The 14,935-nt window shown below is 39.9% G+C and overlaps 1 protein-coding gene across 4 annotated transcripts in view; it reads right to left on the bottom strand.

The window, feature by feature from the left end:
• TTC39B (tetratricopeptide repeat domain 39B) overlaps window positions 1-14,935 on the bottom strand; it is a 76,267-nt gene that overhangs the window by 18,121 nt on the left and 43,211 nt on the right. For all 4 annotated transcript variants that reach the window (XM_048291226.1, XM_048291225.1, XM_048291227.1 and 1 more), the window contains 4 exons: window positions 6,961-7,065; window positions 4,437-4,568; window positions 2,519-2,595; window positions 1,370-1,437 (listed from right to left, as the gene is read on the bottom strand). In XM_048291226.1, coding sequence (XP_048147183.1) covers window positions 1,370-1,437; window positions 2,519-2,595; window positions 4,437-4,568; window positions 6,961-7,065 — 382 coding nt within the window. The remainder of the gene's footprint in view (window positions 1-1,369; window positions 1,438-2,518; window positions 2,596-4,436; window positions 4,569-6,960; window positions 7,066-14,935) is intronic.

Below are 14,935 nucleotides of genomic sequence, written 5' to 3'. Positions count from 1 at the left end.
ACATGTGCTGGCATTTCAGAAATGTACATTTAAATACTTAGGGACAGTATATGCAATGTGGAAAATGAAAAAGCACCAAAAAAAAAGCACCTCAGAATGATCAAACAAAGGAAATGCTGGCTTCCATAAAAGGATTGCCATTTCAGAAGACCCCATCTGTTTTGTCTGAAACACTTCAAGTGTTTCAGTACAAGAATTCTACTTCCCTCTGAGTGGTTACATTTTTGTTATCATCACTATCCTAACATGAATCATGGTCAGCCAAAGACAAAAAATATGGGGCAGGACAGCAATCAGCAGCGTGGGGTATTACAGTCAAAAGCAATACAGAGGTGGGGTTTTAGAGAAAATACACATCTAAGGGGTTTTTTATTATTTTATACAGTCCTAACTCACCTCCTTCAATAACTGTTTCAAAATTCTTTTCATGCTTAAAAAGGAGCCCACCCACCCAACAAAAATACAGAGGGTTGCTTCCACTTGGTTAGTAAAGGAGAAAGCCAGTTATAGGAAAGACTGACATTCCATTAATTTTATTTCCTGACACTTCTGGCCAAATACTGGATCAAGTAGTGCATAAATATTTGCCAAAGGAACTTAATCTGACCTTAGTATCTATGTGCTTTACTTCTTTCTTGTATTTATATTGGAAGAGATTATCTAAAATATATTCAATAAACATTATATATACAATAGACATATGTCAAAAAAGTATGACTAACAGCTCCTGTTTTCAGGAATCAAATTTCTAATTGAATTTGAAAACTCTGTAGCATGAAGTCCCTGAACCACAACCTAAATCAACAGCACCAGACAGTACAAAATACCAGATCTCTCTGTGAGCTGAACTGTTACCTCAGCAATGCTAAGGCATGTCCGTTTTATAATCATTCATTACTATATTATTCCTGACACCACATCAAAGTGCATAGAGAGCAAGACTGCACCGGCAATTACACGTGTGCATCAGCTGAAGTTTTGCTAGCTGTGACACATTCTAGCCGTTTGTGCAAAAAATGACTTGCACTTTCAAACAACACACCTCCTCATACTTGAACGTATTTTTATACAGGCACTGGACACTGTCTGATGTGATGCAAATCATTGAAACATACCCCCTTGCATAAAACACCAATATACCTTAGGGTGATACCTTGGTACCTGAATATCAATAATGTCTTTGCTTATTCACACAAAGAAAGAGAGAACTTTGCTGAGCAGCACAGAATTTACCATACTTTCAATCATCGCCATGAAGTAACTAGCAAAAAATTTGGTTTTGAATATCACATCTATTGTTGGAATTATGTTTTCCAAGAACTAATCCCTGTCCATTACACTGCCACACAGAATCAAAAACTGCCTTTACCTGTACGAAGGTGAGAGCTGCTTTCTGTAATAAGCATTCAGCATAGCAGATTTCAGCATGCATTTCCTCTATATAAGAAAGAAAAGTTATTTACTATCAGCAAAGTCATTGTCAATATTGTCTTCTTGGGGTCAATGGAACAAACAAAATGCTGCCAAGACAAGGGGAAAAAAAAAAAAAGGCAAAATTCTGCTGTCGCAAATCCCAAGAGAATTCTTCTATTTCCCTTCTTCTCAGACAAAACCTTGTCAGAGCTGACCTCAGTCTATGGCAAAAGCTACTTGAAATCCTGGTAGACGGTCTCCTGTACTTTTCATTGATTCCAAGCTTAATAGCCTACAGCAACTAAGTCTTTCAGCCCTCCTTCTATGTATTACAAGAAACTTCTGTAGACGAATGCTAACCCTCACTGAGGCTTAGGCTTTTCCTACATCCACTGAGACATTATGAACAGGTTTTCACCCAGTCATGCTCAACAAACTGAAAGCCCCAGGCAGACTTTCTGTCTTCATGCAGCACTAAAGTACATTCGATTTAACACACATGACACGAGTTGCTCTGCACCCATGCTGCAAGACCAGCCACATGCACAAGGCTGCAGTATGTACAGTGCATACGTGGTGAGTTTGATGTGTCCAAGTATTAAAGAGGATTCTTGTGCCAGGTTAGAAAAAAATGCATACTTGATTCTGCCCAAATCAGAAATAGGAGATCAGCATTTTCAGAGCCATGAACAATGTACTGATACCATTTCCCAAAACACCTTAAGGCAAAACAGACAAGCACAAAACTTGTTAATATATTCAGATTCCAATGTAACTAATGACAAGGATGTATTCCTTCGCATCAATGATTCTTAAAATTTTGGGAGCTGTCTTAAGTCAAAAAAAAGAAATTTCTCTTCAGTCCTATAATGCGTTTTGAAAGGCATTCCTTTCTTAATTCATGCATGCTCAGAGACCAAAAAAATTAGGCTGAGTTCTCCACTGAAGCTTTGCATTCAAATTAGGAAAAAAAAGATTATATACATGATTTGCATGTTTATTACTGTAAGACATTAGTCAAGTTACAGAGTTAAGCATATTTGTACACACTGGTAGGGGTAGTTTTGAGGTTTTTTTCACTTTTTAACTATTATAAACCACTTACCTTCACTCAACTGATCCACTGTCTGTTTAGAAACCAGATTGGACAAGGATTCCACCACTGTGCTTCTTTTCCTGAATCTAAGTAAGTGTGCATGGACGAAAAGAAACCCATACATTTCAACACAAACCTGAATTTAATTATTGGAATTCTTAATAATTTCCTACCAAAATTTACAGAGATTCTTAGCAAAATGATCATTTGTCAACTGTTTAAATTCTTTCAGTAGTCTAAAGACTTGCATGCCTCTAGGCTAAAAAGCCTACCCAACATTAAATGCATGCTTGCAACTTCAATTAATTTACTTTAAATGTATGATAGCTTCAACCCCACTTCCACTCACTGCAGAGGTGTCTCTGATGCTGGGCAAGGCACCTGAACTGGACTTCGAAGTTTTATAAATTTTTTTTTTCTGTTTCTTAAACTTGCACTCAGAATTAGAATGAAAAAATCAAAAGGAGGACTGTTTTCAACATAAATGCTTCAGTATTTTATGGTGGTTTATGCCAGACAGAATGCCAAACAATCACATACTTTACTTCCAAGAGATCTCAACTGTACATGGTTTAATTCCAAAAATTAAGTTTTGACAAAAAACTACAAACAACTCAGCCTTATGAAGAAGCTAGAGAAACAATTCTACATTTAGAAAATGAATGCACTCTGTAAGCCAGGGAGTCACTGATTATAAATACTAAGCATTAGCTTGTAATTTGTTTACACTACTCTTCACATTGACAATTGTGGGATCCTGACAACAAGATTATGACATTACAAGTTAACATAATGCATACAAGAAAACAGTCAATTAAGGTGCATGTAGTTCTGGTAATTCTTCACCTTTGAACATTTAATTGCCTTCCTCTTGCATTTTTATGAGTTTTGCGACAGACTAGACCAGAGTACTTGTGAATTAAAGTTCGTATCCTGCAGAGATGAAATCCTGTATTGCGGCTGTCTAGACTACAGGGACATCTAATCTTCCAACACACCAAACAACATAGTTCAGATGAAACTGCAAATTGATAGCACACCTAAAAAAGATGTGGGAAGTGCAGACCCTTTCTCTTCTTAGATGGTATCTGAAAATGTTTTCTCATTTCCTTTTTTTTTTTGCCATTGCTAAGATGATGATGTTAAATATCTAACATTTAGCAGTCATTTCTTGGGAGATCATTTGTGATAAAATATGGCCTAACCAATACGATGAAGAACCCATAAAGCAGAAGTAATTTCTATTTTTGTCAGAGGTTTTTTAAACACTTTAGCTTTCACAATCAATTTTCTAAGGTTTCTTTAATTAAAAAAAATAATGATCACTAATAACTTTTATTTTCTATTCTATTTCATTGCTGTTCAAAGAAAGAGCAGAAGCAAAATGTTCGGTTCAGATAATTTCTGATGTGAATAACAGCTCTTTAATTTTAAGTAAGCTAAACACGTTTGTAACAACAATAAAAAAATTTATTTGGTTTTTATAAGAAACATTAGTACAAGCTTAATTGTATGAGACTATTGGTTCAACCTTTGGAAACAACTTTTTAAAAAAGACTGTTTTCATGCTGAAAGGAAAAATTCAAAATACAGTCCTTTAAATTGTTGGAAAACAAAAAGTCACAGATGTCAATAGCTTAATAGTGTAATGTCAGGTTATGTGTAGGTCTACACGGTGAACCAACCATTTAATTAACTTTAGTGGCTACTAATATCCAGACACAACAAGTCTGTTGTTTCCACAATACTATGTGGAAAAATATCTTCACCAGTAGTAATTGTGTAGTGGGACTTACTCCACCTTTACAAATTTAGACCACTATCATACAGACAAGAGTCTGCTTTAAAAGCATACAGACAGCTGAGGTACCTCACAAAGAGTACTTACTAGATTTAGCATCTCGTAACAGTCATTGCTTGGGCTTACCTTTGGCAGGTTTGCAAAGCCTCCTTCATTGTAGAAATTCCCACCTGTATATCCTGCTGTTCAAAGGTCATAGCAGCTTGCATAACTAAAATAGTACTGTATCCAAGTGCATGGTACATACTATCTTTGGACCTAGGGAAAACATGAATCTTATGTATTTAAGTGACACTTCACAAATTGCAATACAAAATTAAATGCAGAGGCACTTGTATTAATTTGTGAAAAGACAGAAGAATTAAGCAGGATAGTAACACACATGAGAATATAACCTAGTAATATAATCTTCCAATGGATGCTGCATGTCTGCCTCCACAGGATAGTGTCACAGCAAATTCCAGAAAATATCCCAATAGGGTTACACAAACATGTAAACTTAATTAAATACCATTTACAGTCCACTGGTATATCTATTTTTAATTTAGTTAAGCCTTGACATAAATAGTCGTTCACACGCTTTCACTTAATGTAAGGACATTTTTCTAACATTATTACGTGATCCAAAGACAAAATCGATATTTGTGTCATAAAAATGTCAGTACACATACATGCTCAGGTCTGCAAAAAACTACACTGAATTAGTTTGGCTTTCAGAATGTAATTATACCATTACAAAAAAAATTGTTGGAAAGGGCTTACGGAGGTCACATACAATTCCAGCAGCATTATTGCCTACTTTATGTCAGGCAAACTCAGGTTTTGCCTAAGTTTCAAGAAGTTCAGGAAAATGAAGACTGCATACTCCTTTGGCAGTCTCTCTGGGTACTGTACTAGTAATGTATATTCTTCCAGTGTCCAGTTTGAACCTCTTAAGTCTCATCCTGTGGAGACCTAGGCTTGTTTTACCATCCGGCACTTTGGAGAAGGATGCCTCTGCAACTTTCCCTCAACAGATCCAGACTGCTGCTAGATTAATGCCCAACTCTCCTTTTTGTCAAACTGAACCAAAGCCATCTGAGTGAGCCATACATTCTAGATAAAACATATCTTCTAGATATGCTGCTAGCTCTCTATCAAATCATCTCAACATCTCAACATCAATCCTCAACATCTTTTCTTCCTTCTAAATCAAGGAGTCAACTACCAAACGCAAGACAGAAATCTTAAGCAGAGTCAAAGACAGACCTTTGGGCTATGTTTTTATTTCTCAGGTATATCAACACTCTATAATTTTTACATTATTTAAGGACTTAACTTTCAATAAAAGGCTATTTTTCAGTAAAACAATTGCATTTTTTTTTAAAGGCAGCTTTTTGTTTCTTTGCTAGGATAGGTCAACCTTTGTGATATACTAAATAATCTCAGAGTTAATTAGCAAACATCACTTGAAACAAATTATTTGCAGTACATAAAAACACTAATACAAAACAAGGGAGTTTTTTTGTTTTACAGTATATAAAAACACTAATACAAAACAAAGGAGTTTTTTGTTTTACAATGCAAAATGAAATATACAAAAAACATTTGGGCAATATGTGTGTGCATGTATCTAGCAATACACTCAGGCACAATCTTTGCATGTAGAACTTATTTTGCAATACTACCCAAAAATAGTTTTAGCATACACACAAGAGCAGGTGGCCCTTCTCAAAGCATTATTCTGTTACAAATAACACTACACAATGCTCCAAAAAGAGAGCTTGAGTCTAACTATAGCTAATTTTAAAAGATGATATCCCTGCCTACCACATTCCTCACCTGAGCTCTCCACAGCACCAAAAGCAAACACTTGATAGCTGTGTCATCCTTCTGATGTTTCATTCAAAGCTGTTCTTGAACTTGCTCACACAACACCAACACATCACTCTTAATTCATTTTTACTAGCACTTAACTGCAGAGCAAGAACATTACTTCCCTCTATTAACACAGGCTACATATCCCTCTTGCCAACACATCCCTCAGTATCCTGTGGTTTTTTCAGACACAGACAGAAGAATGGTGGATGGGATTCAGATCCCAGTAAAGATCAGCCACCCAGACTGCCTCCCCACAAAGTCACAGATAAGACAGGTTTCACCTGTGAACCTCTCCGTATTCTTTATCCCTACATCTGCACTGCCATGCTTTTCTTCTCAGCGGAGGAAAGGCAACATGGGAACAAGCAGAATTAGTCAGAAGATTGAAAGATGAGCTTAGATAAACACCAGACTCAAACATAATATAAAACACAACAAAAAGAGTATTCTTTGGAATAAAGCTGGAGCTTTGTTCCAGCTTTTCTGTATTGTCAAAAGCAGTTTCATTGTAAAAATTATTTGATCAAAGATGCATTAAACAAGGTCTTGCTCCCCAGCTTTTCCCCACAGCTTGAATGATAAACTCTAACATAACAATTCAGTGCTTCATCAACAGTTTTTGAAATGGTTTTAATGACCCAAAAAATAAATAAAAAAACCCCAAATATGGAGAAATGCTTTCGGAAAAAAGAGAATAAATTTAAACTACTATCTTCAGAGGCTTTAAATTAATCTTCAGGTACTAGATACTATCTGTTTACAACAACTTCAGCAAATAACAGAATCTCACCATGGACGAAGTAGTTCCAGCGCTTCAGAGAACTTATTGTTTAGAAACAAGTTCAGTGCCATTGAACATTCTTCCAAAGCACACTTGAGATCCATCTTGGATGCCCTAAAAAACAGATTCTTAGTTTACTTAAATTGTAAATATAAACAAGAAATAAAAACATATCTTTACTTTATGTAACACAGAAGGTCTTTTATAGTGATTTTGGTTTATTTCATTTTCAAAATTTAGCTTTTCAAAACTAAATCATATGCTTAACACTTTATCTATGTTACACAGGTACACTCTCTGCTTATTTAAATGATGTTTATGGCTTTGCCCTCCTATTCTCACCAGAAAAATTCTCAAAACTTATCAGTGTGTCCAAGCTCTCAATCTTTCCCGACAGTTCAAATGCTGTTCCAGACTGTATTCATATCAGAATCTCAAGAGAGGTGACAAGGTAATATTTTCATCCAAAAAAGCAGTAAACAGACACTCATTCAGAAAACAGGTATACTAAAAATAGTCCTGTCAGAAACCTGTAGATATATGCCTAAAGCTTTTGTTCGTCCTAATTCACATCAAGTAAAATCACTTGCACTTGTTTAAGCAGAAGCCGTCTCAACAAACCCACTCTTCGGCCAGTTCTGCCTGAAATACCCGGAGCACTCACAAATTATTCCATGGGCCAAACTGGGGACAAACTGGACAATCATGGTAGTGATGTACAGCTAGAACTACACAGCCATCAATGTGCACAGCTGGATCTGCAAAAGATAATCTCTCTACAGCTTTAAAACAACAGGTTTAAACTAGATAATGGGCTTTATCCAAGTAAGGTTAAGCAGTGGTAAGCAACAGATCAGGTCAATGGGATAAATATTTAAGTACTGACCAGAGGAGAAGAACTCTGAAGGAGGAATTTCAGAAGAGAACAACAGAGGAGTGCAGCTGCTCTAAATCTAAGAGCAACACGAATACAAAACAAACAAAGAAAGAGGTGGACATGAAAATATGACTGGACAGGGGTTTTTTTACCCTCCAAAGAACAGTGTTAAAAAATAAAAAAAGGCTCACTTATAAAGACCAGAAGTTTTTTTAAAACACTCAATTTTATTAGCTAATTCTACGAATACCATCTGCTAGTGAAAAAATGCCAAATAAGTATTTTTTAGCTAGATTTAAAGGCTCATTTTTTTTTTCTAGTACACAAGCAAAGACCTGAGTTAGTCCCTTAATAACGCATCATCCCTACCCACTGCGTGTTCCCATGCTTCTATATCTTCTTTTCACACTTGTATTTAACGAAACTCTTTCACTTCATCCATGCCTAGTTAGAGTACTCATTCCATTTGCTCTGCCTTTCCTGCTAGGAAGAATGGGTTAGTTGTTTTCAAAAGTTTTTCAAGAAGGTAAAAAAAAAAAAGGGGGGGGAGGATTTTTCTTCTTTTAAATACCAAATTGGCAGCGGATGTCTTTAGGAGCAAAATAAAACACCACCACCACCACCACAACACCAGTAAATGAAGTTCATATCTACCAGACAGCAAGAATGAGTTTTTATTCTTTCATATTTGCACACTACAACCTATTTGTGACTAGCGCTGAAGCAGTGGCCTGTTCCAAGTGGCTTCCCATACAAATGCCAGGGTCCATACCAAGGTGAGTGGAATCTTCAAAATTACAAAGGGCAAACGGCCCTTTTGGTCTCTCCCCCTTGCAGACATGTTTACTAACTTTGTGGTGGGCCAAGAGCTCTGTCAACTGTGAGAACAGAAAAACCCCATGCGAGGCAATGTTCTGCTACACAGAGTATAGAGAGTTACGAACAGTCATCTGAAGTCCGAGAGGGAAGAGAATGGTAAGCAAGACATCTATAACAACAGAGTTCACAAAACAATCTGAGGGAAGGTGGATCACTGGTAACTACAGGTAATTTAACAACTTCTATGTTGTAAATCTGCACACTTCCTGTAACCAGAAACTGCTGGAACTTCCCATTGAAGGAAAAGCTAATCTTTATCCATTTAACACACCATGGATGTGATACCATTTTAGCTACAAGTGTGGACAGTTGGCCATCAGGCTCCCAAATCCCATCATACCACCAGCTCTAGCATCACCACAGTACATATCAGTATTTGCATAATGATTCCATAAACAAGGTCTTTAAACAACCTGGCACCATGTCAAAACTATCTCTCCCTAGTTAAATGGGTCAGCAGCAGATCTCTCCAGCACCTGGCTATCACATTCTTCCCCTCTTTTACAGACTAGCTCCCCTGATGCTGCCTGTGTGTGACAAAAGCCTGCAGACAGGGCAAACATTATTCCTTAAGTCCATATATTGACTGTTCCCTACATCAAGCACACTTATGAAGTTACTTTGCCACTTCAGATAGAAAACTTGGGAAGCTAATTTTCTCAAACTGTTATTTCTGGTAAGTGAATCATGTTCTCTCTCTACCAGCATGTCTCATTCCTGTTTCATTACTCTTTACATACATTTTCTACTGTTTTCCTACATCCAACAGCAGAGCAACTTAACCAGAAGGATTCATTTCAACTCAGACTCATAACTTGATACCAGAATAGTCAGAAGAAAGGAGCGCACTGACTCAGAAGCAACTTGGCTATCTTTGCTGGCATTTCTGTGCAGAGGCTCAGAATAAGCACATTTCCTCTTCTACTCTCAAAACATCACAAACCAATTCTACAGCAAGTTACTAGACTGATGAACAGTTCAGTCAGTAATGCTGACTCACACTCTCTTTCTGACTCACGTAAGTTTCCTTCTATCTTACTTTTTTCCCTACCTCCACATAGTTTTCCTGGAACTGACAGAAACTTTAACATTTTATTCACATTAGATGAGCATATTCTTTAATTTACCCCAGAACAGTTTAAATTAACACTACTTCAGTGATATTATTATGGATTTAACACCTAGTGTTGTGGCTTAACTCCAGCTGACAGCCAAGTCCAGGCAGCCACTTGCTCACTCCCCTACCAGTGGGATCAGGGAGAAAACTGGAAGGGTAAAAGCTAGGAAACTCATGAGTTGAGACAAAGACAGTTTAATAGGGAAATAAAAAGCCATGCACACAAGCAGAGCAAAACAAGGAACTAATTCACTGCTTCCCATGGGCAGGCAGGTGTTCAGCCATCTCCAGGAGAGCATGGGCCCCCATCACATGTAATGGGGACTTGAGAAGACAAATGTCATCACTCCAAATGTCCCCCCTTCCTCCTTCTTCCCCCCACTTTATATACATAGCATTATGTCATATGGTATAGAATATCCCTTTGGGGCCCAGTTTGGGTCACCTGCCCCTGCTGTGCCTCCTCCCAATATCCCACATACATGCAGTCTCCTCCCCAGTGTGGCAGTACAAAAAGCAGAAAGGGCCTTGGCTGTGTACAAGCCCGGCTCAACAATAACAAAAACAGCTCTATATTATCAACCCTACGTTCAGCACTAATTTGAAACACAGCCCCATACCAGCCACTGTGAAGAAGGTTAACTCTACCCCAGCCAAAGCTAACACTTATCCACCCCTTATTCCGTATTCTTTACGTCACACCAGGTTTCACGCTTCCCAATATCCCATCACCTTCCCTACTTATCTGTTACAATAGCTACACAGACATCACTCCCCTAGTCTGTGGAACACCTCAGTCAAATGTTCATAAAATGCCCACAAAAAAAAAAGTTTGTTGAATTCAGTCACTTTGGCCTTCATCCGTGGTAACACCTTTCCAGCCAGGCAAGTGATGTCTTGCCACACTGTAGCAACCCAGATGGGTTTACCCCTAGGTTGCCAGTTATTCTGCTCCCACTGCTGCTAAGACCCCCACAGGGCCACCACCCATGAATCAGCACAGAGGTAAAAAAAAAGAATTGGCCATTTCTCTCGTTCAGCAATGTCTAAGGCCAACTGGACGGCTTTCATTTCTGTGAACTGACTCAATTCATGTTCCCCTCCAGCAATTTCTGTGACTTGTCATAGAGGACTCCATACAGCTGCTTTCCCACAAGACAGAAGGATTCATCAGTAAACAAGGCATGTTGCTTCTCAAGTTTCTGAGAATTTATTATATAGTGGGGCCTCTTCAGCACATGTCTGGTGACATTCCAAAAATCTCTGCCTTCTGGCCAGTCCATGATCAATTCTAAGTTTCCTGGACAACAAGGGTTTCCTATCCAAACTCCTTATATGATCAGCACAAGCCCTTCACTCCATCTAGCATCTGCTACATGATTTATAGAGGAGACCCTCCCTTTGCCCATCCAATTCAACACAGGTAACCGTGGTGCCAGAAGTTGTATTTCAGTACCAATCATCTCCAAAGTGGCTCTGACACCTTGAAAGTTCCTTTTCAGTTAGAGCACAGTGGGCTTCAGATCCTCTGTATGCTCAGCTCCAAAAACCTAGAGGTCAGCCTCAAGACTCCCCTGGTGCTTTCTGCCAGAGGTTCCAGGTAGGTCCACTCTCTCCAGCTGCAATAAAAAGCACAAGTTTTACATCTCGCCCAAGGGCTACAGTGTGAACTATCTCCTACTTGATTCGTTCAAAGGCTTGTTGCAGCTCAGGGCCCTATTTGAAATCATTCTTCTTCCAGGTCACTTGATATATAGGGCTTAAAATCAGACTGCAATTTGGAATGTGCATTCTCCAAAATCCCACAACACCTAAAAATGCTTGTGTTTTCTTCTTGTTAGTTGGTGAGGACATCACTGTTATCTTATTCATAACATCCATTGGGATCTGACAGTGTCCATCTTGACATCTGATTCCTAAAAGCTGGATTTCCTGTGTAGGTCCCTTTAGCTTACTCTTGTTTTATGGCAAAACCAGCTTTGGATTATTTGCTTTCTTTTCTCAAAAACCTCTTCTGCTGTATTTCCTCATGAAATGGTATTAATACATTGCAAGTGTTCCAGAGCTTCACCTTGTTCCAGCACAGTCTTGATCAGTCCGTGGCAGATGATACGGCTGTGTTTCCTTCCCACGAGCAGTCGATTCCAGGTACTACTAGACACAGGTGCAAATAAAAGCAAACTGTGGCCTACATTCTGCTGCCAAAGGGATTGAGAAAAATGCATTAGCAATATCAGCTGCACACCACTTGGCTGCCTTTGATTCCGGCTGTTATTGAAGTTCCAGCATGTCCAGTACAGCAGGACTCAGAGGTGATGTGACTTCATTCAGGCCACAACAGTTTACTGTCAGCCTTCATTCTCCATAGGACTTTCACACTGGCCAAATGGGGCTGTTAAAGCATAAGCAAGTCCTTCTGATCACTCATCAGCTCTCTAGGCGACAAATTAGCATATAAATGGGAATTAGAGAGTCTATGTTGGTGAAATACAGCTTCTGGTGCACTGTTGTGGTAGCAATTGGCACCTGCTGTTCTTCAACCCCAGAACAAAAGGGACATCTGAAATATCCTCCATCTCCAGGACAGGTATGCTGGAAGCCCACTAACAGCCTTTCGAATCCTTGAGATATTCCCTCTCCTGAGATAGTCTATGCCAAGGATGCACAAAGCCTCTGGTCCCGTCAAGACAGGGTACTTCTGCCACTCATTCTGATCAGGTTAATCTCAGCCTCCAATACAGTCAGCTGTTTGGATCTCCCTGTCACTCCAGAAATCCAAATAGATTCCATCCCCACATAGCTTGATGACATTAGGGTACACTGTGCACCAGTGTCTCCTAAAGCCTTGTACTCCTGTGGGGCTGCTGTGCCAGGCCATCAAATCCACACAGTCCAATAAACCTGGTTGCTCCTCTCCTCCCCCCACATGGAGGCAGGGCCCTTCTAATACTGGTCACAAGGTTCTCCACTAATATCTTGCAAAAATGGAACTTCTCTCCATCTGTTACAATCTGATTTAAACCCAGAAGAGCAAAAAAACCTAAGTCTCTGCGTATAAAATGGAAAGAACTTTCAAGGTTCGAAATATACCCAAAAAACATGATTAAAACCAAACAAGGTTAGATGTTGGTGCCAAAAAATTGATATATTTTATTTAGTAGTAAGGGAGGCAAAGAGAAAGAAAGAGAAAAGAAAGAAAAAAAAAAAAATAGAAAAACGAGTTGTGCGTGGGTGATGGGGGGACAGAAAGAGAGTGACAGAGGTTAGGCAGAAGAATAACACCCTTCTGCGAGTCCCAAGGACGTCTCGTTGATCCCCTCCATCTGGTCTTGGTGGTGACGGTCCCTTGCTGCTGTGCCATGACATGCCGGAAGGTATAGAATCCCGTGGATTAATATACGTTTGGGCCAGGTGGGAACACCCACGTGCCTCCCTTGCAGGGGGGGCCAGTTTGACACCTGCAAGACTCTGGATCTATTGCATCATGCTGCAGCGCTCTGGCGCAGTGTCTGGGGACCCCTTGGGGGGGCCTTTTATGGGCCATGTCACCCCCTCTGTCCTTCATGTGGGTGCAGCTTCTCCCCAGGTGAAGGGGCCCCTCAGCTGGGCTGGTCTGCACAGCAGAGGATGGGAGTTCACTGCCTCTCACCTGAGGCTCTCCATCACAGCCAAAGCCTCTTTTCCCCCCCACCCTTTGAGGTGAGGGTCTGTTTGAACCTGGCAGATGATAGCCCTGGGGCTGTTGTCTCCACTCCGAAGGTGTTAAGCATTTCTCTGTGAACATATTCCTCTTCCCCAGCTCTGAGCTGTTACTTCATCTGATCTTCATCAGCGAGCAGTGTAGGGCCTCGTTCAGGGTATGGTGGTCTTCTCTGCAGCTTTTGCAATACAGTTTTGCTATAATAGGCAGAAGTTCTTCATGAAAATGTTCAATTCATAAACGATAACATTTCAGTCTCTGACACCGTGGAGTCAGTAGTATGATTGGACTTTTCATTCTGCCTGAAAAAGTGTTCATGGGAGACTGAAACAGCAACTTCCCTGGAAAAACTCCTAATTATGGTTGTTTTTCCCTGCAATTCCTGCACCCGTGCATCTAGTATCGATGTAGGTTATCCATCCCACTTCATTGTATCATCTTCGTGGTCCTGCAGGTAAAACCACAGGGTACCCAGTGGTGTGTATCTTCTATATCCTCTCTCTGGAGCAAGAGGACGCCTGCTGTCAGTTGGTGAAATACAGGCCCACGCAGATCAGGAGCAGGACGTAGTCCCTCTGAACTGCCGGAGCTCCTGAGTCAGTTTATCAGTTAGTGTCACTGGTCACCAATCTGGTATCTATATTCAGTACTGCAGGCACCTTTGTGCTTTGGGAGTCACCTGCTGGGAACAATTAATAATCACATCTTTGTTCTTTTTTCCTCAGAGGAACAGCCTATGGGGGAGACACCTTCTCCACAGATGCAATGATGGAGGAAGGAATACTTTCTTCATACTCCCTGAGTTGCCAAATTTTATCACTGGCTGGTGGTGGTGCATCATCTTTCCAAATTACTGTTGTCAAGGGATTTCATGCGCCCTTGCTGCACTCTGTAGAAATTTCTGCCACATGGGTAATTGACACAAGACGTAGTCTGGATCTGTGAGGACCTGAGCATCGTCCGCATCAAAATACATGATTTCTTGCACAGATAATTCCCTTAGGAATTGAGTAACACTCTCTACTGCAGTTCATCTGCCTAAGTTACAAGGAATATCATCTTTATAGGAATACCTTTCCCCTTCACACTTGGTAAGAATCACCTCCAGAGACTAAAGACTCGTGTCTTTTTTCCCATTGCTTTGTCAATGTCCTTAGCAAGTGATCCCAGCCTGGCTTCCTTACCTTATCTCATTCCACACTGTTGGCTCCATTGTCCCACCAGCAGACCAGACAGGCAATAATACAGTCATGGATGATGGCTGGAATATTTTCATGTCTCCCAGAGCTCACTTAGGGATAGGGATCACATCATGTCTCTTCTGGTTCCTGTTATGGCCTTGATAATGGCTCTGAAAAATCGCCCTTGTGATGGTCCTGCTTCATCATCTTCACCCTCCTTGTCCTCCTTG

The sequence above is a fragment of the Corvus hawaiiensis genome, chromosome Z (assembly GCF_020740725.1).
Source record: "Corvus hawaiiensis isolate bCorHaw1 chromosome Z, bCorHaw1.pri.cur, whole genome shotgun sequence".
Lineage (NCBI taxonomy): Eukaryota > Metazoa > Chordata > Aves > Passeriformes > Corvidae > Corvus > Corvus hawaiiensis.
This window is presented reverse-complemented; position numbering and strand designations above follow the sequence as displayed.